This window comes from Heterostelium album, assembly GCF_000004825.1.
Source record: "Heterostelium album PN500 unplaced genomic scaffold PPL_contig9, whole genome shotgun sequence".
In the NCBI taxonomy this organism is placed as follows: Eukaryota; Evosea; class Eumycetozoa; order Acytosteliales; family Acytosteliaceae; genus Heterostelium; species Heterostelium album.
In genome coordinates, this window is record NW_008805086.1 from 408,436 (window position 1) to 435,601 (window position 27,166).

General features: G+C 33.0%; 7 protein-coding genes across 7 annotated transcripts; 5 read left to right on the top strand and 2 right to left on the bottom strand.

Moving 5' to 3' along the window:
- Positions 1–64: 64 nt before the first annotated feature.
- PPL_04329 (DNAJ heat shock N-terminal domain-containing protein) lies at positions 65–2,054 on the top strand (the record flags this gene model as incomplete). The annotated part of the gene is made up of 3 exons (XM_020575233.1): positions 65–169; positions 256–431; positions 527–2,054. The coding sequence occupies 3 exons, from the start codon at positions 65–67 to the stop codon at positions 2,052–2,054; spliced, it is 1,809 nt and encodes a 602-aa protein (XP_020434753.1).
- Positions 2,055–2,276: 222 nt separating this feature from the next.
- Positions 2,277–2,771, top strand: PPL_04330 (uncharacterized protein; the record flags this gene model as incomplete). Its single annotated transcript, XM_020575234.1, has 2 exons — positions 2,277–2,510; positions 2,748–2,771. The coding sequence occupies 2 exons, from the start codon at positions 2,277–2,279 to the stop codon at positions 2,769–2,771; spliced, it is 258 nt and encodes an 85-aa protein (XP_020434754.1).
- A 540-nt stretch (positions 2,772–3,311) lies between these two features.
- Positions 3,312–4,184, top strand: PPL_04331 (MATH domain-containing protein; the record flags this gene model as incomplete). Its single annotated transcript, XM_020575235.1, has 3 exons — positions 3,312–3,652; positions 3,771–4,106; positions 4,145–4,184. 3 exons carry the CDS (start codon positions 3,312–3,314, stop codon positions 4,182–4,184), a joined length of 717 nt encoding a protein of 238 aa, XP_020434755.1.
- Positions 4,185–4,250: 66 nt separating this feature from the next.
- On the top strand, positions 4,251–7,269 carry usp7 (meprin and TRAF domain-containing protein; the record flags this gene model as incomplete). The annotated part of the gene is made up of 8 exons (XM_020575236.1): positions 4,251–4,280; positions 4,384–4,624; positions 4,703–5,015; positions 5,100–5,296; positions 5,363–5,823; positions 5,887–6,194; positions 6,252–6,636; positions 6,700–7,269. 8 exons carry the CDS (start codon positions 4,251–4,253, stop codon positions 7,267–7,269), a joined length of 2,505 nt encoding a protein of 834 aa, XP_020434756.1.
- Positions 7,270–7,344: 75 nt separating this feature from the next.
- Positions 7,345–9,635, bottom strand: PPL_04333 (uncharacterized protein; the record flags this gene model as incomplete). The annotated part of the gene is made up of 5 exons (XM_020575237.1): positions 7,345–7,616; positions 7,685–8,076; positions 8,166–8,215; positions 8,489–9,060; positions 9,128–9,635. The coding sequence occupies 5 exons, from the start codon at positions 9,633–9,635 to the stop codon at positions 7,345–7,347; spliced, it is 1,794 nt and encodes a 597-aa protein (XP_020434757.1).
- A 68-nt stretch (positions 9,636–9,703) lies between these two features.
- On the bottom strand, positions 9,704–23,821 carry PPL_04334 (uncharacterized protein; the record flags this gene model as incomplete). The annotated part of the gene is made up of 10 exons (XM_020575238.1): positions 9,704–9,885; positions 9,978–12,377; positions 12,452–12,703; positions 12,777–19,619; positions 19,653–21,359; positions 21,422–21,679; positions 21,748–22,584; positions 23,396–23,460; positions 23,548–23,731; positions 23,809–23,821. 10 exons carry the CDS (start codon positions 23,819–23,821, stop codon positions 9,704–9,706), a joined length of 12,741 nt encoding a protein of 4,246 aa, XP_020434758.1.
- Positions 23,822–25,089: 1,268 nt separating this feature from the next.
- On the top strand, positions 25,090–27,112 carry PPL_04335 (Rab family GTPase; the record flags this gene model as incomplete). Its single annotated transcript, XM_020575239.1, has 3 exons — positions 25,090–26,400; positions 26,460–26,688; positions 26,793–27,112. 3 exons carry the CDS (start codon positions 25,090–25,092, stop codon positions 27,110–27,112), a joined length of 1,860 nt encoding a protein of 619 aa, XP_020434759.1.
- Between the last annotated feature and the right edge of the window lie 54 nt (positions 27,113–27,166).

Genomic DNA, 27,166 nt, shown 5'->3' on the forward strand with positions numbered 1-27,166 from the left:
GAACAACACACAACTCGTCTCGTCACTCTGTAACTTTGTCAGTTCGGAGCTGTCCGAAGACGACATGGAATTCTCCACCGGTCAACTCGACACCTTCTTCAAAGCGAATCAACAACAAAATCAAATGCCCGATAGTCTATCATCTAAATTTCAAGAATCTATTCAAAGAGTAAGTAATTCCTATTTATTCTTATTTTTGTAATCTAACTTTATATCAATTATTATTATTATTATTATTTTTATATTATTAACTAGTTATATGATGCAATGGGAACAATGGAACATGAATTCTTAAAGTCTACCATTGATGTCATGGATCACAAGGTGATTCAACCATTAAAGAGAGATCAAGATTACAATAGAATGACTAAACAGCTATTGGACAAAAGAAAGAAACTTAATTTAGATTATGATTCTATAAAGAAATCAAAGTATGTTTAGTTTACTGATTTTCGATCTTTATATGGTAATATTAATATATTTTGTATTTTTTGTTGTTGTTGTTGTTGTTGATAAATATATTTAGTGATGCAGGTAGAGTTAGTTCTGTAAAACAAGAGTTTGATTTGGTATCGAAAAAGACATATAATCATTTGCATGCCAGATCAAAGATTCGTTGTAAATTGATCGTTCATAGCATTGTCACTATGATCCAACAGTTCTGTATGTTCTACGAGTCGAATGCACTCCTGTTGGAGGGTTTGTTGGAGATGGTAGAACCACTCGTCAACAACTATCAGTTGTCATCCAGTGATTTGGCTGATCTCTACTCTGCCAAGAAACAACCAACAACAGGAACAGGAATACCAACAACAGGAACAGCAACAGCAACAGCAACACCATCAACATCAACATCTGTACCAATAAACAATAGTAATAATAATAATACAACATCACCACCTCCAACATATAATGAAGCAGTTAGACAACAACAACATCAACAACAGCAGTCACCTTATGGAAGTACACCTCCACAACACTCACCTCCAACCACCAGACATCAACAGGAGAAACTATTCAACGTATGGGAAGATGACAATGAAGATAGTTCGACAACTACATCTACAAACAGTAAAGCTAGTGTTGACGATTGGATGTATCCATCATCGACAACAACAACAACAACAAACAATAGCAATAGCAACAATTCATCACCATCCTCTTCATATACTAAACCAAATGTTAATACTACAAATAACAATGGTAATAACAACAGATCATCAGGTGATTTCTGGTCACAACAACAGCAACAACAACAACAATCATCTTCACAACAACAAAATAATATCAATTCGAATTTTAATCAACAACAGAGATCTAACTCTCAACAGACACCTAATCCACAACAACAACAACAACAACAACAACAGACACCACAACAATTTAGACAACAGCAACAACAAAATAATTTCAATAATAATCAAAGAACTTCTTCACCTATTGATGACTGGATGAATCAATCACAACCACAACAACAACAACAACAACAACAATCACAGCAACAACAAACAACACCGTCACAACAAAAACAATCAAGTGGGTATGACCATATTTTTGGAGACTTTGACTTTACTTCACCACAACAAACACCGAAACAGCAACAGCATCAACAACAACAGCAACAAAGTAACACAACACCTGGATTCCAATCTGCTTTCTTCAACGGTCCTTCAAGTGGTCCAATGCCAACGTCATCGACACCTGGATTCTCACCACATGTCGATCATCATCAACATGCCAGACAAACAATTGAACCGGGTATAAGTGATCGTGTTAAGCACTGGGCAGAGAAGAACAACCGTCGTAATAACATCCGTGTACTACTTGCAACTCTACACGAGGTACTCTGGGAGGAGAGCGGCTGGGAGAAAATCACTCTAGGTGCTGTCATCACACCGGTCCAAGTCAAGAAGGTCTATCGAAAGGCTATCATGGTAGTACATCCCGACAAGGTTAACAATGGAACTCTAGAACAAAAGATGATTGCTCAACGTATATTCGAGAGTCTACGTGAAGAGTATGAAGTATTTAGAATTGAATCTGAGAAACCATAATAATCGTAATAAGTTTGGAATCAATCATATCTCTCAAAAAAAAAAAAACATCAAATCAAATCTGTCAAAACAAACAACAACAAATTAAATCAATCTTTGATCAATCATTTATTATATCATATTATTATATTATTACAAAAAAAATAAAATAAAATAAAATAAAACATATAAAAATATTAAACTGATAATATTATTATTAATTTTTAATATTTAATTAAAAAAATGTTAAACCAACTTTTACTGCTTTCTTCATTCATTCTTTACTTTACACAAATTTATTTAAATATTATTGTTGTCAATTATCCAAGATTCATTGATTTATTATATTCATTTCCCATGAGCTTGGCAGAGATTATAAATGTTGAAGAGAATGAGACAACTTCAACATCATTGTCAACTGCTCTCCTTATATTGAGGGGTCGATGGATACCAGACAGAGTAGAACAATTGCAAAAAGTAAGTTAAAACTAAGAAAATTGCATATATATAACCTAATGATCATTCTCTTAACATCAATCTTTTTTTGCATATATATCTATTTCATTTCCAACAACCATAAGAAAAAAAAGAAAGACTAAATATGGATCATGACCTTCTGACTGTTTCCTCTTTTCTTTTCAAACTATTTTTTTACTTTAATTTAATTAAATCTGATTTTCGCAAAATTCAAATCTTTTTTTTTTTTTTTTTTAGATAAATTTGAATTTCATTAAATAAATTAAATTAAAAAAATAACAATTTTAATTTTTGATTTTTGATAATTAAATAAATATGGTTATTTTTTAATTCAACCAAGAAAAATAAACATATTTAGATAATATTATAAATCAACCCTTCAAAACAGAGAAATAAATTAAAAAAAATTATCAGTTCACATTTTTTTTATCATAGATTAAAAAAAAATCAATTATCAAATAATTCTATTCTGTCTGTTTGATTTTAAAAACAAAACAAAAAAAATAGTGGATTGATTTAATTTAAATTTATTAACTACTTTGTTTTATTATTTGAATTAAGTTTATTAAATAATATCTTATTTCTTTCTTTATTATTTTATTTATTTATATAATATTTATAAATATATATATATTATTAGAGTTAGTTTAGTTTAGTTTATTATCTATTAATAATTATTGTTGTTGTTGTTTATATAAAAGTGTAAAATAGTAGTATATAGTATAGTATTAGTAGTTTTAAAATAGTACAATCAATAGAGGTCTAGAAAGAGAAAGAGATTGAAAAGATAGATCAATGATAATGCAAAATAATAACTCACCAAATAGTAATAATAATGGTTTGAATAATGGAAATAATGGTGCAGTTGCAGTAGATAACAATAATAATAATAATAACAATGGTGTTTTAAAGAACGATGTAAATAACAACTATTTGTCACCCAATTCAAATGGTGCAACGGACGACAAGATATCAATGTCACCAGAGTTTCAACAACAGAAGCCAAGCATCACTCCACAACCAATGGCAGCAGTACAACAACACCAACAACAACAAACAAAACTAACATTCATCATCAATGGATTCTCAAAGTTTGAGAATCAATTCTATACTCAAACTAACACCCTATGGGGATTGACATGGTAATATAATTTATAACAACAAATCACAATAATGATGATTAAGATCATTTTCATGTAGTAAGAGTTGTTGTTAATATTATTTTTATTATTATTTATTATTATTATTATTATTGTATAGGAGATTATATGTTTTTCCAAAAGGAAATACATCACCAAACGATTTATCATTGTTTCTTGATATGAATGAAATTAAACAACAGAATTTCCCAAATCAAAAGGTCAATTTCGTCTTGGAGATGGTAAATCAAAAGAATCCAGAAGAGAATGTTCGCAAGACTGCCGACCACATCTTCAATATCAGATCTGCAGATTGGGGTTTCAATAAGTTCATGAAGATACCGACTCTTCTCGACCCAAAGAATGGATTCATCGTTGACGATACCATCATTATTCATGCTCACATTCTAAATGTTATACCAGAGGTCATCACTGCCAATGGACAAAGAACATTTATGTAAGTATAGTAATAATGTATATATACATTATTATTAGAGATAATTTATTAATGTTAATCATCTACTACTTTCTTTAAACATTTATAGGTATAATTACAAAAAAAGTAAACAGGATTTGTTGGATTAAAGAATCAAGGTGCAACATGTTATATGAATTCATTGTTACAGGCATTGTATCAGATCTCACCATTTAGGAAAGCTGTGTATGAATTACCTACTTCGCAGACTGAGGAGAGTATTCCACTGGCTCTGCAACGTCTATTTTATAAGCTTCAGTTTGGAAGTGTTGCCGTATCGACTAAAGAGTTGACCAAGAGTTTCGGTTGGGGAACTCATGACATCTTCACTCAACACGACGTACAGGAACTCAATCGTGTGCTCTGTGACAACCTCAATGAAAAGATGAAGGGTACCAAAGCAGAGGGTACAATCGACAACCTATTCCGTGGTAAAATTAAAAACTTTATAAAATGTGAAACCGTAAAATATGAATCAAAGAGAGAAGAAGAGTTTTATGGTAAGTTTAATTAGATAGTTAGTCTTGGACATTTAACATACGTAATATCTAATTAATTATGTTTTTTTATTCTTTTAGATTTATCATTGAATGTTAAAGGTTGTTCGACTATTCATCAATCGTTTGAAAAGTATGTAGAGGTTGAGCGATTGGATGGATCAAACAAGTATGATGCCGAAGGATTTGGTTTGCAGGTTGCCAATAAGGGATGCAGATTTCTATCATTTCCACCAGTGTTACATCTTCAATTGAAACGTTTCGAATACGATCCAATCAGAGATGCCAATGTTAAAGTCAATGATAGATATACTTTTCCAGAGGTTTTAGATCTAACTCCTTATTTGGATGAAGAAGCTGATAAATCTTTACCTTCTATTTATCATTTACAAGGGTAACTATAAATAATTAGATTGTTAAAACTTATAGTATCTTTATTCATTAACATCCGTATTTAATTATCTATCTATCTTCTTAGTGTTTTAGTTCATTCAGGTGATTTGCATAATGGTCATTACTATGCATTTATGAAACCATCAATGGACGGTGAATGGTTGAAATTCGATGATGAAGATGTTTCAAAATGTACATTTACACAAGTTACAGAGGAAAGTTTTGGTGCTGAAGTTGATCCAACCAAAAGAATGCCATTTATTAGAAATTTCACCAATGCTTGTAAGTTTGTTTTGGTTTATAAAAAAAGATGTTTATTATTAATTATTTTTTAATTTATTTATTTAGATATGTTAATTTATTTAAGAGAGAAAGAGTCGAACGATCTTTTGAAACCAATACCAGATTCAGATATTCCAGAGCATCTCAAACAGAGAATTGAAAGCGATGAAAAGAAGACCAACAATCAATACTTTAGAATCAAACTAACAACGGACGAGGATTTTGTAAATAACCCAGGATTTGACTTGGCAGATTTCACGAAAGTGCAGTTTCAAATGATTCCTCTAAAGCCTGGTGAAGTCTATAACGTCGCATACTTGAAGCGACAGATAACCACTCTCATTGGAATTCCACCAGAGAGACAGAGAATCTGGTCTTGGTTTGTAAGAAGAAACAAAACCTTGAGAATCGATCTGACCCCGGAATATGATGAAACTTCACTCGCTGAGATCCGAGACAAATTCAGACAACAAGAAATCAGACTTTATCTTGAAGTATCATATATTCCTAGATCATTAAACATGACAGTAAGTTTTTTATTCAAGTCATTTAATTTATAAAGAAATTAACATATACCAATCATTATTTAGGAACAGAATTCATATTTCCAACCAATTGCACCAACTCTCTCGAACGGATTGATTTTCTTTAAATATTATAACCCACAAACAACAACAATGAAATTCGTAGGATCAAGAGTCATCGATCTTAACTGGAAAGCATCGCATATCGTGCCTATTTTGAATCAGCTTGCAGGTCTTCCTCAGAACACCAACATTGCTTTGTATGAGGAGCTCTCAGAGTCAGATATTGAACCATTGAAACTTTCAGAGACATTGAAGAAACTGGAAATTCAGAATGGTGATATCATTGTCTTCCAAAAACCAGTTCCAATCAAGTATGTAAACATAGATAGATATTTATATATTTATATTAATCAATATACTCTGTTTAGTGAGAAATATCATTATCCAACAACTTTAGAGTATTTCGATTACATCAAACACAAGACTACAGTAAAGTTTAAGCAGGTTGAGAATAATAGTGTAAACTTTACATTGGAGTTGTCAAAGGATATGAAGTATCCAGAGATTACAAACATAATTTCTCAACAAATCAAAGTCGATGCAAACAAGATTAGATTATTAACTGGTCCTAAATATTATGGTTCCGATTTCACACCCATCAAACCAAATGACAACATCCCATTGAAAGATATCTTATTGTCTGGACAAAGATCAACAGACCAACTTTACTTTGAAGTTTTGAACATTCCAGTTAGTGAGTGTGAATCTAAAAGAAATTTCAAGGTCAACTGGCTCAAACCAAACTATGAATATGTAAGTGTTTATTTGATATCTTTACGTTTTTCAACTTATTTTTCTAATTATTTTAAATTACAGGAAAAGGTTTCTATTTGGGTTCCAAAGATTGGTGATGTTAGTGACATTAAAAAGACATTTGTAGATATTATTGCAGAGACAATGCCAGATATACCTGCCATGAATGTGGACAAGTTGAAATTGCTAGAGATTAGATCGCACAGAGTCGATAGAGAGCTTAAAGATGAATTTATAGCACAGATCATGGATAACATTAATCTAAAGATTGAAGCCATCTCTGAAGAAGAGCTGAACCGTTCACCAACTGATAAGCTCGTTCAAGTGGTTCACTTCTCTAATGATTCAGGTTTTACATCATATCACAGTATTCCATTTTTGTTGATCATTAAAGAGGAAGAGTCATTTGCACAGATTCGCACTAGAATTCAAGCAAGACTTGGCACATCTGTCAGTCCCAATGAGTTTGCTCGGTGGAAACTTGCAATCATTCAAGATGAAAAGCCAAAGTTAATCAGTGACGACACCATAGTCAGCAAAGGTAGCGATTGGAATAATGTAATGCTCGGACTTTTACATCATCCTGCACTCCACACGAAACACAATCAAAAGGCTATAAAAATCAATAAATAGATAATTGTTGTATAAATAAAGAAATTAATCATTGTCTATTTTTGAAATAATAATTGATCTTTTATTAAGATGGGTTTATGATGTTGTTGATGTTGTCTCTTCTTGGTAGGTGATTGTACTATTTGGATATAGTTTCATTCCATTCCAAAATATATTCAATTGTTTTGTGTATGATCCACTTGAATATGCTGGAATTGTACAGTTAACATAGAATGAACTTTCTATGGTACAATTAAGTGGTGAATTATCTAATTTGAGAGCCACTGCTTGAGGATCGCTCCAATATAAATTCTTTAGTTGAATGACACTGCCATTGTTTGGAATACTTGGAAGACCATTGAAAAAGTCTAAAGATTTAAAATCATAGGATAAGTAAAAAAAGTTTTGTTTGAATAATTCTAATCGGTTAACTTACCATTATTGATAATTTCTATTGTTGAGATAGTAATGTTTTGAATGATTGTTGATTGGTTGGTATGACTAACATTCAAAATTTGATTGATCGATGTTATTATTACTGACTGGTCTGCGTTTGGTAACAAAGAAATTAATGAGTTATTCCATCCAATATTCTCAAAGAATGTCCAATTATATTTTCCATATCCTAAAGAAATTGATAGTGTGTCGTTGTTGGAGATGCTGATTGTATTATTCGGATTTACATTCAAGAGGGCAATGTTGTCGAATTGAGTTGATACAATATTTGGTTTGGCAATGGTATAATATTTACTATGGTAGATGCTAGTAATATTTTTGGGTTCAGAATTATCGATGAGAGTGACAGTGCTGTTGTTTGGAATATCGACACTAATTAATGTAGGTGTGGCGTTGATATTGAATGAACGTGTAATATTGATACCATTATACACAGAGTAAATGAAAACAGTTGCATTCACAGGTTGGCTGATATTCTCACGACCATCTTGTAAACCATTAAAGTTGTGATCTATAAATAGATTTAGATTGAGCACCGATTTATATTTAATGGAAATCATTGAACCATTCTTTTGGGCAATACAGCTTGATGGAAGTGAGAAGCTGTGATAAGTTGCTGAATAATTATAGTTAAATTGTGATAGATCGAGCTCTCCATATTGGATTGTAAGTTTTTGGTTCTGTGAATTTGATATTGAGCCTAAACATCCAAATGATGATTTCCAGAATACTGAAATATTCTTTTGAACATCAATTTGGTTTACAATATGTTTAACATATCTACAACAATAGATTGGACTGGCATGAAGTATGGAGTGGAGGCAACACTAATGACTGATAAGCTATAGGTACCGGCTTGTGTGAAACCAAATTCAATGAAACCACTTGCATTGCTGTAAACGATTGTGTTCATAATCTTGATAGCTACATTTGGCAATCCAACTTCATCTTCGTCATATTGATTATTAAAATTGGTATCATTAAAAATCAATGCACTAAGATGACTGATGATGGGATCTCCTCCGGTTGTGGATCCGCCTGAAGTTGATCCTGTGCTGGTTGTAGGGATTCCAGTTGTTACATCTGTTGTAGAACCAGTACCTGTTGTGCTTGGTGTCGATGAATCTACATATGTAAGAGTTTGAATGTTGTATAAATCAATGTTATTCCATTTAGAGGTGATTTGCTTGGTGAGTGGTCCAGAGGTCCAAGGTGGAATTACACATTCAAGATTGGCTCCTAATTGATTGCATGTCAAAGTAACACCATCAATTGAATAAACTGGAACACCGAAAGGATAATCATTAGAGATGTTGAATGTACCACCATTGATAGATACTGGATTGACAAATAAATCTAAAAGTAAAAAAAACAGATTAATATTTTTCTAATCTCTATTATTTTTTATGAATAACTAACTTACTTGGATTTACAATTTCAACAGTTCCATAATTGATATCAATAACTGAATATTCATTTTCGGAAGTCTCGAAGGTACGAACATCATTAAATATAACAGTTTGGTTATTTCCAACGATAAACGATAATGATGATTGATTCCATCCAATGCTTGAGAAGAAACTTGCGTTATACTTGGCATTTGTCAATGAAAGTATTTCAGAGGTTTCTGTGCTGGTAAATGATATTGTCTTTGATGGTGACACACCAATGAAACCAATAGATTTATCAATCGAAGAGACAACTGTTGGGTCTGTAACTTGGACAAAGTAGTGATTTACAATTGATGTCATTTCACCAGAATTCATAAAATCGATGTGGGAGCTTGATGGAATATCAATTTGATTGTTCAATGGGTAGGAATATGAACGAATCAAACTATTACCTTCAACTGTAGAGATAATGTTGAAATCCATTGGTGAACTTGTTGGTGTATGACTTCCATTCAAGTATTGATCAATGTATAAAGACATGTTCAAATTGGTTTCTAGAAATTTTTGAATGTTAATAATCAATAATTAAAAGTTATAACAAAATTAATTTAAAACATACTGTAGTTGATATTAATATCAGTACCAGATAGAGTAACTTGACAATAATCTGGGAAACTTGTTGTAATTGTTTCATATGAGAAGAAATCAAAGTTCAACAAATCATATTGTCCATATTGTAATGTAACATTCTTTGATGCTGTTGAAGCTACACCAATACATCCATTTGGTGCTATAATTATGAATGAAAAAAAGGAAAAAGAATAATAAATTAGTATATCAATCTTGACTATAAATAATTTGGTCTGAGATATTGATATTTACTTTTCTTGAAAACTGGAATGTCTTGTTCATAGCCTTCGAATGTGAATGGAGCATGGAATCTTGATTGTGGCAAGAAGTAGTTTTCTCCAAAGTTTGGTGATGCACTGACCATGATTGCGTAGTAACCAAGTTGTCTTGTTGTTTTAATTTCATAGGTTCCATCATCTTTGATTGTACCTTGGGTGTAAGTATCATCATCAGAGATCAATCCAATCTGTAAACCATCGCCATTCAGTTGAATGTCATCTCCATCGAATTGACCATTGAAGTTTCTGTCATCGTAGAGTTTACCTGTGATCTTGGTTTCAAAGAGTAATGCAGGTGGATCTGGAATGCTTCCTGGTGTTGGATTCATCCAATCTGGGAATTCAGGTTCTGGGTCGTCTTCACCTGGTCTGTCGTCTGAGGAGGAACTGTCAAAGTCACAGAACCATCCATTTCCACTGAGTAGTTTGAATCCAAATCTGAATCTGAATCTTGATAAAATTCTGTATCTGTCGAGTTCCCATCCAGTGATATCTACTCTCATGAATTTAAACCATTGGATGTCAGTAATTGGGTATGGGAAATCTGGAGGTGTTACTAAATTTAATATTGATGGTCCAGTTACAACACTTCCGATTGGTGGACATCCAGAGCAAGGAGCTATTGTAGTCTTTATCATTATTTTCACTTTAATAGATGGATTAACACCCCAAATGATTTTCTCAACACGAAGAATATAAATCACTTGTTCAGTAATTTCTTCGGTAGAGCCAGTAGTACTTGTTGTTTGAACATCTGTTGTTGGTGTTGTGGTTGTTGTAGTAACTGATGTGGATGCTGTCGTACCAGTAGTTGGTGATACAGTTGTACCTGTTGTTGGTGTTGCGGTTGTACCAGTAGTTGGTGTTGTTGTTCCAGTAGTTGGTGATACAGTTGTACCAGTGGTTGGGGATGCAGTTGTACCAGTAGTTGGAGTTGTTGTACCAGTGCTTGGATTGGCTGTAGTTGGATTAGTTGTTCCAGTTGTTCCAGTTGTTCCAGTTGTTGAAGTTGTTGACGTTGTACCGGTAGTTGGAGTATCGGTTGTTGGATTTGTAGTTGGGGTTGAAGTTGTACTAGTAGTTGGTGATACAGTTGTACCAGTGGTTGGGGTTGCAGTTGTACCAGTAGTTGGAGTTGTTGTACCAGTGCTTGGATTGGCTGTAGTTGGAGTAGTTGTTCCAGTTGTTGAAGTTGTTGAAGTTGTACCGGTAGTTGGAGTATCGGTTGTTGGATTTGAAGTGGTTGATGTAGTTGTGGTTGTAGTTGTTGTTGTAGTTGAGTCTTGATTATCATTTGTAAAGGTAAACTGACTGGTTGTGCTTTGTGAATAGAAAGAAAGTTCAACTGGGAATTCTCCTGGAACTCCAGATGGTTGAATTGTACAAGATACGCTTTGTGATGACTGAACTTGGATATTTGAGCATGATACTGCACCAATTAATATGTGAGTGAGCAATGACTGACCTGGTAAACCAAGATTGGAACCTGAAATTACAACTGAGCTTGGTTGGTTATATTTTCCTTGGTTGGGTGTGATCAGAGTGATTGAAGGTGGATTATATGAGAAATCAGTGTTTGTATTACTGGTTTGTGATCCAACAGACACTGTAATGGGAATATCTTTTCCACCACCTGAAGGCACTGTAATTGTGATTGAATTATCTGAAGATGATACAATGGTAGCAGCTTGTAAATTGAAATTGACAGTTGGAGAGATTTCACCATTCTTGAAGAATTTACCAGAAATATCTAATTGATAATTACCATCTACCGATCCAGATTCTGGGCTGATAGAATCAATAGTTGGTTCACCAGTATAGGTGTAGGTAACGTTGGTTTCTTGTGATTGTTCACCATCAAGTGTAACACTGACAATTTCCTCGGTGTTTCTATCATAAACAGGAACATTACATTGCAATCTATCCTTTCCATTTAGTTTGCTTAATACCACTAGATTGGTGCAATCTCCTGCATCACCAATGGTAGCAGTTGGGTCTTGTCCAAAGTAATTACCTGTGATCGTTACCAATGTATTTTGGTCACGATCAGCTGTATTTGGAGAGATTGAAGTGACAATCGGTGATTTATAATCAAAGAGTTGGTTTGGTTCTGATGTTGGTTGAGTACCGACAATAATCTTGATCTCTTTGTTTTTACCTGTACCACTTGGGATTTGACATCGAACTGTGTTGTGATCTATCCATTCAAATGATTGACATTGTTGTCCATCAATGGAAATTGAATTATTGGAATCTTGTTGTCTTTGATTGACTGGTCCAACATGTTCAGATGGTATAAAGTTTTCACCTTTAATTGTAATCCAATCACCTCCTGATGGATCACCATAATACTTTGTATTATCCAATGTTGGAGCTAAACATTAAAAAAAGGTGTAAGAATTTATGTAATAAATTATGTAAATAACAAAAAATAAAAAAAAAACTTACCATTATATCTAAACATTGTATTTGTAGATTGATTACCGACAAAGAGAATTAATGGTAAATCTTTTCCAATTCCAGATGGTGAGTTGCAAATGATTTTAGATGAATCAATCCATTCAATGTCAGAACACAATATATTATTGATTGTTATGTTGGAGTTAAGTGGATCAACATTCTTTGGAACAAAGTTTAATCCTTCGATGGTTATAGATGAACCTGTTGTATTTGAACTTGTTACATTGTTTATTGTTGGAGCTATATTATTGAATAAAAAATAAAATATAAGTATTAAATTGATGAAATATTGATAACAAAAAAAGAAACATACGATTATATGAGAAATTGATAGACTCTAATGATTTTTGACCACCAACAAATATTGAAACTGTTAAGTTTGCACCAATACCAGGTGGAATTACACCATGTACCATTGATGAGTTGGTAAATGAGATGTTGTGAATGAGATAAGTTCCGATGCTGGAGTTACTGAAGGTGATAGGTCCTTCGAAAGTATCATATCTTGGATCGAGAATATACTCTGAATAAATATCGGTTATGTTGATTTCATTAGGAGCGAAATCATATCCGAAAATAGTAATATCACCACCTCCATCAGTATTGGATTGATACTCTGTTAGATTCATTATGGTTGGTCTGTTGTATGCAACTCCACTGTAGTCAATATTCGAGAAGTACTCGTGATAAGAGAGATTGACTGGAATATTATATCCAACACCTGGAGGAAGATAACAAATGATACAATCGAAATTAACGGTGGTTCTGTATGTTTCGTTTATGAGGATATAAGGATCGAACTCTCCATAGAAATATGGATCGGTTGGAGTTGCTATTTCATTTCCATCTTTATCTTCGTATTTCTGGTTATAGTGACAATCAATATCCATTTGGCATTCAACAAAAACATTGAGATGTACGGTGACATTGTAATCGGACATACCAAGAGGTCCGAGATCAGATCCGACCACCCAGAAAACTCCACCTGTCGATGTGTTGGTTGAGTTTGGTTGTATGACTTGTTCGATCTTTGGAATTGGATAAGTGAATGTTGGTCCATCTTGAGAAATCTGACCGTCTACAAAGATTGAAACCGTATTGACTCCAACATGTGCTGGTATGATACAGATTGCAGTACTATCGTCAATTCTCTGGGAGATATCACAACTGGCTGATCCGATATAGATGGTGATTGCACTGTTTGTCTCACCAAAATAGTTTCCGGTAACAGTCATCTCACCTCCACCAGGACTTGGGTATGTATTAATTGAAATCGAATTGATCACTGGTTCTTTATAATCCATTGAGAAATCCATATTGTCTTCAGTGGTTTGGTTGGCCACATTAATGGTAATGAGTTTATCCAGACCAGTTCCATTGGTAATGAATACCAGTGATTCAACACCACTGCTCGCATCATACAAGAATTGAACAATTGGATGTTGATAGTTATCAACAATAAGAGTTGTATCAATATTATCGAAACCAAAGTTTCTTCCATTGATAGTTACTCTATCACCAACTGTTTTAACTGGCCAACTCACTGTTGTGAGAGATTTAATCACTGGAATATCGTAGGAATAGATATATTGTGACAATGGTGTTTCTTGAGGTAGTTTACTATTGATATTGGAATAGGTGATTGGATATACACCAACACCTTGACCAACAGTACAAATCAATTGATTATCTGTTGCTGTTTGAACTTGACAAATCTTTGAACCAACCTTGACTTGAACACCTATTTCCGATAGTTTGTGACCAACTAATGTAATGGCATTGTCGTTGGAATGAGTCGGTCTGTTGGTACCTGTGATATTTGTTACAATAGGACCACTTGGGCATATCGAAAGGATGGCACCACTTTCAAAATCAGATTCACTTGACATACTGAAATTACATAGATAGTTTTTGTAGGTGATGATTACCAAACCAGTTGAGCTATCTGTTGGTACAAAGAATGTTTCAACTTCGTTATAAACTAAACGCTTCTCGGCAATGTTGATTTGATTGGTAAGAACTCTTGTGAGTATTTCCAAACCTTTCGGTGTGACAAGGTATCCATTTTCAATTCCAAACTCACAGAGTGTTGGATCGACAACTTGTAACAATGATTCCAAAAGCTTTGAATAATTATAGAATTTGGCAAATTGTTGAGAATATACGACATTGATAGCTTGGTTTGTTAACCAATCACTGGGTGGATCTGCTGAGGAAATCCAAGATGATGCGAAATTCTGTACTTCTGAAATTGGTGGAATTAAAGTTGCGTCGATTGTCGATTGACAGATTCCAAGTGATTGTAAAACATTCTTGAAATCAGATGGGTCCGAAGGAGTACTTGCTGAAACTTTACAATAATTACACTCAAAGATATTATTGTATTTCATGATTGATCTTGCATTTGAAATGATTAATTGGTGATACGGATGTGATGCTTGCATATCGAACAGTGATTCTGAGAATGTTAGGATATCGCTGGTTGATACAATCGATTTTGTATTGTTGAGTATCGAGATGAAATCAATTTGATAACCGTCGTTGTTGTCACTGTATGGTGGTCTTCTAAGTGCATTTTCTTGATAATCATCATTGTCGGAATCACTCAGATCCCAGAGGTATGCAGTTATCCAGGAGTGTGAGTATATAGCGTTTCTTCTTGTTAATCTCAAACTATTGAACCATTCAAGATCGATTGATTCTCCATTTTGGTTAATGAGTGATCGAACTGTGCTCTTTGGTAATGTTGGTAGAGTAAGTTCACGTAGTTTCATAGCGACATAGTTGACTAAACCACCAAGAAGTGCTGATTGTTTAGATGATCCGAAACTTTCGAAATCGTTCAATGTCACTGGTAAATCAGTGGATGAGATACCACCATTCAATTGTAACAAAAGATCATAACTTAGTGATCTGAACAACGATTCTACATCCAATGGATCAATTGAGATTGGAATCGATTGATGTTGATTTAGAATTGCCTTATTATCATTGTTGATAACCAATTCCAAGTTACCTAATGATCCATAACCAAAACTGTCTCTTACAGCTTTGGATAGTTGCAATAGTTTAAAGATATAAATAATATTTTGACTCTTTACATTGTTGTTTGTTTGTGGCACGTATGATCCTGATACATTGTAGGTTGGGAATGTGTAAACGTTTCCATCCAAGCTCTTTACTGATATGGTTTCGTTGATTGTTTGCAAAAGGATATTGAACTTCGGTTGGTAGATACCACGGAATGAGAATATGGCAACTGAATCGGTTTGGTAGGTCTGTGGATTGGTTTGATTCAATGGACAGAACTGAGTGGTACATTCAACACTGGTTATCGAGAGTTTGGTATTTGGTAAGAGTGGATCGACCGATTCTAAATATTGTGAAAGCAATTGATCGGCATCTCCATAGGTATTATCCAATAGCAATTTAGATTTAATTGAGATTAGATATTGATTCTTAATCTCTTTGTTGGAGCACTGCTGTGATGTGCAATTCTCTATTTGATATTTAAAGATTGTTTCAATAAAGAATTGAGCGAATTGTGCCTTTGGTTTGACGCAAACTGCAATACCACCACCAATAGTAGTCTTGGCAGTGTAGTCACCCAAACAGAGATGAGTATCATTGAAACCAAGGAAACTACGATCAACCTCTGATTTCCATTGTGAAATAGCTAATGAGATATTGTTTTGTTTTACGAATTTCAATGGTAACTTGGTTTCAATTACGGCAACAGCACCTGGTGGTATTCTGTATCTGGATGGGAGAGTAATCGACATTGGAACTAATCCAATTGGTGAGAAGATATTCTGTTTGTATCCAGAGGAAACAAAGTAACTATTTGACCAAATCGATGAGAGGAACGATGTCATTGTACTGTCGTTAAACAGCGGTGACATAATATTGATACGATAGTTATATCTGTTGCTGGAGTAGATGAATGGTTTGGTTGCTTGGACTGCATTCAGAGTGTCTGATGAATCAACAAAGCTATGACATAGGAAAGAATGTCCAAATGAGAAATCATCAGCTTGTTTTGGACGAAGACGATAGTCGTTAGGGAACCAACTGGTTGGATATTGTGATGGTGTTTTAAATGAACCGTCGCCAGCAGGAACTGGGAATCCTTCGAGTGAATGTTTAATATGGAATCCAGGTGAATAGGTGGCATTGAAATAGGTGTGTGAGACGAGAATACCTTTTCCAAGTGAATGATTGATGTTGAAGGTTCCATTAACTGAACGAGTCAATTCACCTGACAAATCATCTAACCAAGCATGGTCATTATATGCAACGTATCCATTGTGAGTGTTGGAGTCTTGTTTGATCTGATCAAGAGTCAACGATAAGCAATTGGTAGTCGAGGAAATGGAAGCAAGGTATTGCATATCTTGAGATTCACTGTCAAAGTAGATGTAGTTTTGAGATTGTGGAATCTTTCTGGCGAACCACCAAGATACTGGTGTTCCTGTTGCTGACAAACAAGAGAGTGGTCTGTCGAGAACTGCAAAAGTGAGTGGGTTTGATTGAAGACCATTTGAATGGAAAAATACATCGTAAGTACCAACTGGCATCATTGTTAATGAACATTGGATTTCAGTTGAAGTAACCGATGAAATCACGCAATTAAATGATAAACCGGAATTTTTGATTTCAACACTACTTGCCATGTTTGAATCGAAATTCTCACCGTGAATCACAATCGAGATTTGCTGATCTTGTTGGTAATAAACGTATGATGGTGAAATATAATTGAGTGGTAGTGGATTGATATATTCAATGTACTTGGTGTTGGAAAACAAGTCTGGTCCATTGTGAACATTTACTGGGAGCATTCCTTCTTTGGTGACAATTGGCATATCACAAAAGATGAACATACTATTGGTATTGAATGGTTTGCAAGAATATTCACCAACAGTCACTGTCGATACTCCATCGATAAATCCGGAACCTGTGATTGTAACAACTCTTTCCTCAGGTCTCATTTCATAGATGTAAGCATTGGTTGGATCAACCTCGGTGATGACAGGACCTGGGTAATAGAGATTTAGTGTATAGCTATCAAATACATTGATGTCGTTCTTTACTTGAATTTCTACTGGACCTTTAGAGTTGATGATTGGTGCAAGACAAATGAATGTGGTTGAGTTGATAAACTGAGAGGAACAAGGTTTGGATCCCAAGAGAACTGCTGTTGTCAATCCTGGAATGAAATTCGAACCGCTAATCGTGATCATATTGGATGTTCCAGCTGCCAATGAAGAAGGATCGATCGTATTAATAATTGGAGTGGGTGCATTATATTTTAATGAAGTTGTTGCTTGAGAATAGAAATTGGTAACATTAACTGCTTCTCTGTTTGTTGATACGATGTATGGTGCTGTGAATTGTATCTGTGTTGAATTGATGAATAAGATTGTTGCCACGATGTTTCTAACCTTCAAAGTTGTCAATCCCGATTGGAAGTTAATTCCTTGAACGGTAACTGTTTGCAAACTATCCAGTTGTACTGAGCTTGGTGAAATTGATGAGATCCATGGTGGTGGTGCGAAGTAGGCAATGGTGACTGCATTTGAAGTTGGACCAGCATCGCCATTCAATACCAAAACAACCTTGTTTCCAATGGTCGTTAAAATAGGTGAAGTGATGATAATAGCATTTGGAGTAACAGTTAAAACTTGACAATAGATTGAATCGATTGTTACTTTACTAATGGTTGGAATGAATCCATAACCACTTATTGTTATTGGAATATTATCATTTGTATAAACACCCGATAATGATAGAGATGTTATATATGGAGATGCCATCAGATACTGGATATTGGAATTGGCAATCAACGATGGAGTGTTTGAAACGGAAACTGGAACCTGTCCAACAAATGTAGAACTTGGTGTGGAAGTTACCAACAATGTTTTGCTCACAAAGCTAAAGGATACTAGTGTATTATTGATTTTGACTTTGACCATTCCATTGATAAAATTAGTACCAGTAATGGAGATGGTTGTTGTTTGATTGTTGATAACTGACGATGGATTGATTGATGAAATGGTTGGTGCAAGTGGTTTGATCGTTAAAGTTAAAACATTGGAATTAATTGTATTATTATTTGTAACAACAACTGATTCAATTGAATCAACCAATTGAGGTTGTGAATTACAAATGATTTGAGTATTATGAATGCTTGTAATTGGACAATTTAATTGACCAACTTTAACAGTTGATAAACTTGTTTGGAATCCAGATCCTGCAATAGTGATTGGTGTAACTATATCGGATACCATCGAATTTGGAGTTACTGATTGGATGATTGGTGTTGGTGGAACATATGTAATTGAACTGGAAGTTGTGAAATATGCATTATTCTGAACGGAAAGTGGAATTGATCCAGCAATATTGAGAACTGGTGCAATACCAACAATCAATGTTCTTGAAACTGAATTCAATGTGATTATTGCACCATTGATATAAACTTTAACCATTCCATTGACAAAATTAGTTCCGGCAATAGATATGATTGTTGTCAAATTGGTTGGAACTGATGATGGTGTAATTGATGAGATGGTTGGTGTTGGTGGTTTGATTGCGAATGGAACGGCATTCGAGGTAATGGTATTGTTATTAATAACAATAAGAGATTCAATTGAATCAACCAATTGAGGTTGTGAATTACAAATGATTTGAGTATTCTGGACACTTGTAATTGGACAATTTAATTGACCAACTTTAACAATTGATAAACTTGTTTGGAATCCAGATCCTGTAATGGTGATTGGTGTAACTATATCGGATACCATCGAATTTGGAGTTACTGATTGAATGATTGGTGTTGGTGGAACATATGTAATTATATCGGAATCAGTAACAGCTGCAGAGTTTTGAACGGAAAGTGGAATAGATCCAGCAATATTGAGAACCGGTGCAAAACCAGTAATTAAAGTACCTGTAACTGAATTCAATGTAATCACTGCGCCGTTGATATAAACTTTAACCATTCCATTGACAAAATTAGTTCCTGTAATGGAAATGATTGTTGTCAAATTAGTTGGAACTGATGATGGGTTGATTGTTGTTATGGTTGGTGCCAGTGGCCTGATTGTTAATGGAACTGCATTAGAATCAATTGCATTATTATTTGTAACAATAACTGAGACTACCGAATCAATCAGCTGAACTTGGGAATTACAAATAATACGATTCGATATAATGCTAACTAGTGGGCATGCGACTGTACCAACTTTGACAGTCGATAAGCTAGTTTGGAATCCAGATCCATCGATGGTGATTGGTGTAATAATATTTGATACCATGGAATTTGGTGTGACAGTTTTGATGATTGGCGTTGGTGCAACATCGGTAATTGTACTGGAAACTGCAAAATATGGATTATTCTGAACGGAAAGTGGAATTGATCCAGCAATATTAAGAACTGGTGCGATACCAACAATCAATGTTCTTGTCACTGAATTCAATGTGATTATTGCATTGTTGATATAGACTTTAACCATTCCATTGATAAAATTAGTTCCTGTAATGGAGATTATTGTTGTCAAATTGGTTGGAACTGATGATGGTGTAATTGATGAAATGGTTGGTGTCAGTGGCTTGATTGTGAATGGAACGGCATTGGAGGTAATGGTATTATTATTTATAACAATAAGAGATTCAATGGAATCAACCAATTGAGGTTGTGAATTACAAATGACTTGGGTATTCTGAATGCTTGTAATTGGACAATTTAATTGACCGACCTTGACAATTGAAAAACTTGTTTGGAAACCAGATCCTGTAATAGTAATTGGTGTAACTGTATCGGATACCATCGAATTTGGAGTTACTGATTGGATGATTGGTGTTGGTGGAACATAGGTAATTGAGCTGGAAGTTGTGAAATATGCATTATTCTGAACGGAAAGTGGAATTGATCCAGCAATATTGAGAACTGGTGCAATACCAACAATCAATGTTCTTGAAACTGAATTCAATGTGATTATTGCATTGTTGATATAAACTTGAACCATTCCATTGACAAAATTGGTACCGGCAATAGATATGATTGTTGTCAAATTGGTTGGAACTGATGATGGTGTAATTGTTGTTATGGTTGGTGCTGGTGGTTTGATTGTGAATGGAAGAGAATTTGAGGTAATGGTATTACTATTTATAACAATAAGAAGTTCAATGGAATCAATCAATTGAGGTTGTGAATTACAAATGATTTGAGTATTCTGAATGCTTGTAATTGGACAATTTAATTGACCAACTTTAACAACTGATAAAGTGTTTTGGAATCCAGATCCTACAATCGTGATTGGTGTAATAATATCGGATACCATGGAACTTGGAGTTACTGATTGAATGATTGGTGTTGGAGCGTTGACTGTAACACTTACTGAATTCGATGGAACAGTGTAGGTTTGAACCTTGAGTTGTTGAACACCCAAAACTATTGTGACCGGAGTGTTGCATACCAATAGAGTTGTCGATGACTGAGCTACAACAACCGGACAATTGAGAGCACCAATCGTAACAGTCGATAGCGATGCAACGAAATTAGAACCACTCACAGAGATCGTAGTTGATTGGTCACTCATGAAGGAATTAGGTGTGACACTGGTAACGCTAGGTGTGGAAACGACTTGACTAACTGTATAACTTGCAGAGTTTACATTTCCATTGACAACAATCAGAGGTCGTGAAATAGCAGTTGTAAAAGATGGCGATGTACAAATTAAACTAGTTTCACTGGAGACTACCAAACTTGTACATTGTTGACCGTCAATTGTAACACTAGTCAATCCACTAAAGAATAAGGTACCAGTTATAGTTAAAACAGGTGTTGTATAAATAGGATAAGAAGCTGGTATAACTGAAGTAATAGTTGATTTTGGTCCTATTATAATTATTATTAAAAAACTGTTAGTATTATATTTTAGGTTTGTTCATATATCTTACCAGTTCTTGTAAAACTAAAGTCATTTGAATTGGTACCAGAGTTTGATACAATCAAAGGAACTGTTCCAAAGACTGTTGGTTGTGATGGTGTTGTACAGGTAATACTTGTTTGAGTAACACTAACCAATGTACAGGCAACTCCATTGATAGTGACTGTTGTAAGTCCATCAAGATAACCGGTACCTGCGATAACAATATTTCCAGCAGTATTCGATTGCATTGTATTTGGAGTGACTGAAGTAATTGTAGGAATTGGTTCTATAACAATATTTATAAATTAATATATAAACTATTATTATAAGTAAAGCTAAAGCCAAACAACTTACTTGTAAACGTTAAAGATTTAGGGGTGGATGCTACAGCACCGTTGGATACTATAACGTTGAAAGTTCCAGTAGGAACTACACTGGTTGTGAATTGTGTAATCAGTTGAGTTGGCGAACATGTTTGTATGTCCAGGATGTCTGCATTTCCATTGACTTTGATTGTGGCATTGTTAGAGGCGTCCAATGAACAAACGAAAAGTGTACCGGTCAATGTGACAACGGAACTCTTGGTTATATCGATAGAGTTTGGCGTGATAGTGCTCAGTGTTGGTGTGGGTGCTTGCAAGAAAATACCGGTTTCCTGTGCCACCGGAGTATCACCAGGATTATTGTAAAACACTTTGTAAAGACCGTATGCAGGGATTGCCAGGAACGTGCAAATCACTTGTTCGAGAGTGAGCGAAGTCGGTGTACAATCGTAGTAGTCGGATGCTACTTTAATTCTAACGACGATGCCACTGAGGAAATTGGAACCTGACAAAGTCATTGTATTCGATGGACCGTTGGCATATTCGAATGGGTTGATTCGCCTGACGAAAGCGACACGCTTAGCGATTTTGATAGTGAATCCCTTATCGGTAGCAACGATAAGGTCAATTGGATTGTTTCTAACGTAAACAGTATAGAAACCTGGAGTGGCGATCGACGGTAGGTTACAGATTATCCTTGTGGAGGTGACGCTGGTTATCGGGCAAAAATTGTTTGCATCGACGGAGGCCAATGCGTTTCCATTGGTAGCGAAACCAGTACCAGTAATAGTGATAAGTTGACGTTCATTAATATAAAGTTCATTAATAGAAATTCCATCTGGTTCTACCAGAGTAATTGGTTGTGTAACTTAAATCAATAGTAGTAAAAGTAGAAGTAAAAGAAGTAGTAGAAGTAGAAATGAATTAAAATTAATAAAAAAATGATCATTAAATTGATTGTTGTTTTTTTCAAAAAAACCTTTAAGTAACACCACACTTACCAGCATTAGCACTCTGACAAAACAAAAACAATAATATAAAAAAAGAGTATATTCGAGTGATTGAACACTCAAATATTATCCTCATTTTATTATAGTAATAATAAACAATAATAATAATACTATAAATAACAAATATATATTTATTATATAATATTATTACTCTAAAAATTTAAATCAAATGATAATCAAGTTGTCGATTCGTAATTAACTTGCGAGATATCTTCCTTGTTTGTTGCAACGATGGTTGTTGCATATGATGAATACTGAATCAGATCAAGAATCTTTGCGGTGCATAAAGATTTTATTAAAAAAACATGAAGTTGTGGGTATTTTTAGGACATGCAAGAGAAATAGCTAACCAGATTCTAAAAAAACAGATCTTTTTCGTTTTTGTTTTTAGACTTTTTTTGATGTAATGTTTGACAACATGGATGTAATGTTTGTTCGTTTATTATTATATTTGTTTAGATAACTAAATAAATTTTATGAAAATCAAAAAATTTTGTTCAAAACGAAACTGGCTCCCAACCACTTTCGCATGCACATTAATTTAAAATTAAAAATAGAGGGTTAATATGATCATAGTGGTTTTTTTTATTTTATTTGATTTATGGTTACAAATAAGAGCCAGTTTTGTTTTGTGTTTAAAAAAAAAAATTCGATTTCTTTGAAACCAACAAAACAAAGATTTAATGATAGCCGTTTCTAATTTGTAGATAAATATATTTAATATCTTTGGTGAACTTGTAAAAAAACCAATAATTATTTAGGAAATGATCATTTTATTTCAATATAATACAATGATTATTGATTAAGATTTAAAATTTTACAATACAGTGGCATTCACCTTAATACCTAAAATACCCAATACAGTTGCAAGGATATTCAAATCAACAAGTGATTGATTCGAGTTTGATGTTTGACCAGTTAGAGTATTGGTACTGTTTAACATCATTTCATTCTTCATTGTTGTTTGATTCGCTTGGACAGATGATCCAAGTTTGGTGATTGAAGCTAAGATATCAGAATATATAGATTAGAATTTAAGTTTCTTTGGAAGACCTTATATGTTTTTAATATGAATTACTTACCAATTAAAGTCATTTTAGATAGTTTTGATTATAAGTATTGTATATGATTATATATTAGCTCTTATATGTTGTTTTTGATGATATCTATCGACTAAAAAGTAAAGTATTTATAGTTTCTTATGATTTTCATTCTGCTATCATAAGAACGGTGAAATCTTGTAGAATCTTGAATCAAGATCATCAAATTATCTCTAGTGTGTCAAGATATGTTGGTTAAATAATGAATAAATAGATATTCCGATATCCAACAAAAGTCACATCCAACCATTTCAGTTAATTGCCTTGAATTAAATTTCAGTTGCTAAAAATGATCATTGGATTAAATTACTTTTGATTTATTAAAATATTGGTTATCCACCATCTGATTTATAATATTAAACATAAAGATATGACTCTGATTATATTTGTTCAACTGATAGATTAAGATTAAATTAAAAATAAGTACACTGACTGATTGAAATGTTTTAACACATACACACACAAATCGAGTGGGTTATATAAATTTCCTTTTTAAAAATAATTGTCATCATTTTAGTTTCAAGAGTAATATGTGTGTTTTGTGTATGTTGATGTGTCAGTGTGTCTATCAATCACAATTCTTACTAATATATCATTGTCTACTGAAATCTGATCAATATCTTTGATCATATCTGACATTTGATAAATTATAATTTAAAAAGCACTACCCAATTCAAACAAAGATTAATATAACCTCTTTTTAGAAAATTAAAGATATAAACAAAACAATTATACTCTTAGATTTTACAATTTTTAAAATTAAATACATTTTATTTTAGTCCTTTCTATTAATTGTCACTTTTATCTATGAAATAATATTAATTCAATATATCCAAAAAATAAATCTAAAATGACTTAATTAGTATGGAAATAATTAATTCCACATAATATATAAATTACAATGTAAATTTATAGGATTATATTAACTATTGTTTTTCTTGATTAAAAAAAAATCTTAGATTATTTTCTGTAGTTTAATCAAATCAAACTTTCAAGAAGCAATTGATATAATCTGGATAAATAGGAAACAGTTAAATTGGACAATCCTCCAGAATCTTTTGTTAATTTGAACATTCTGGCAAATGTTTTTAGTATCTTGTGAATAAAATGTTTGTGTTTTTATATTGAAAATCCAAAGGATAATAATATTATAATATTTTTATTTGGTTCCGCACTTTGCAAATTTCTTCAACATTTTTTGCAAATCCCTGCTGACATATTACACCAACCACTTTAATTGCACACAATTTATATTATAAATAAATGGAAATAGAGTGTTCAAAACATAATAAAACACTTGAATATATTTGTTTTCAATGTAATTTGTTGTTTTGTTACAGGTGTTCGAATGATCATCCAAAATCACATCCCAGACATACTTGTGAACATATCGATGATATCAAATTACAGTTGTTAAAGACAATAGATAACTCAAAGCCCATTAATAATAATAACAATAATATTAGTAACAGAGATAAAAATAGTAATAGAAATGAGAATGTTCAAGAAAGTAGTAATAATAATGATGATAATGATAATGATAATAGTACAAAAGAAACAGAAAATAACTATATACAATCACAAATTGATAATCTATGGTTAAAAATAAAAGATTCATCAAAACAATACAGGTCACTCGAAGATAAACAACAAAAGATAAGCGATCACTTTGCAATATTACATAAATATTTGATTGAAGAAGAACTTAAATTAAAGAAACCGATTATAAATGATATCGATTTACTTAAAGATCAGATTAATCTTAAATTAGATGAGTTTAAATCACTTATCAAAATAATTAATACTTTAAAACATAATAATAATAATAACAATAGTAGTATTAGCAGTAATAATAGTGTTACAGATGATAGTTTAGATTATCAGATTAATGATGATAGTTTAGATTATGATAATGATAATGATAATGATAATGATAATGATAATGATAATGATAATGATAATGATAATGATAATGATAATGATAATGATAATGATAATGATACAACTATTAGATATTCTATTGAATCGATTATTAATTCTGCTCTATCGATAGAATCAGTACAACAATTCATTAAACATCATGATCAAACATTGTTTGACTATCGGTACAATAACAATAATATTGTTAGTTTTATCAAAGATCATACTACTAGCATCGATATTATCATCCTAAAGTTAATCAATATTCATAACAATCAATATAAACAATCAATTTCAAAGAATAATGTTATCGATAATCAATCAACAACAAATAATAATATGATCATCGATAGTTACAATATCACCACAACATTAACACCGAATGATATTGATACTTATCAAAAATTTGTACGACTATCAATAAGTGTGACCAACCGAAATGATATTCTCAAGACAACTAAGACCACAACAACTACCGTAGAGAGAAGAATACCACAACAAAGAACTGATCCAATAATAACATTCAAACAAGAACTATCAAAGGAACTCGTTAAAGAAAGATATCTCCAGAATCTAGTGCCAACCACCAATTCCGATGGCATTCCGATTTATATATTTAAATTTTTGTTACTTGGAGATGCCTGTGTTGGAAAGGTAAATACATCCAAATATACTACCATCGATTAACTTCATTACTAATCTTTACAATATAGACACAAATGATAAATAGATTTGCACATAATGAATTCGATAGTTCACCTGGACATGGCACTAGTTTGGATTTCAAAGTGCGTATATTCATTGAAGATAAATTTACGATTAGGCTACAACTATGGGATACCTCTGGAACATATTCATTCCACAGAATGAACAGTCTCTACTTTCCTGGTCAACTAGCCATCATTATTGTCTATGATGTCACCGATATCGTTTCGTTTGAAAGTAAGTTATAAAAATAATATTACCACTTATGGGTATCAAAAGAGTGACACTCAATTGTTTTTAATATTCATATCATCCATTAACAATATTATAAATCTATTTAGATGTAACAAGATTGTTTAACTTGATCAACGAGAGCAATGGAACGATGGCATATAAAATATTGGTTGGCAACAAATGTGATAGTCCTAAAAGAGTGATCGACTATGAAACCGGTCATAATTTGGCGGATTCGCTTGGAATATCATTTATGGAGACATCTGCCAAAACTGGACAAGGAATTGAAGAGCTATTTATGAAGCTATACAACATCCATAAAAATATGATTTTGAACAAAGCAATACCAAATCAACAAAAAAACGATGATAATAATAATAACAATAAACCTCAGGCAAATGGTTTATTCTCATTTTTCAAGAGATAAATAATAATAATAAAATTTTTAATTTTAGGAAATGATCATTTTATTTAAATATAA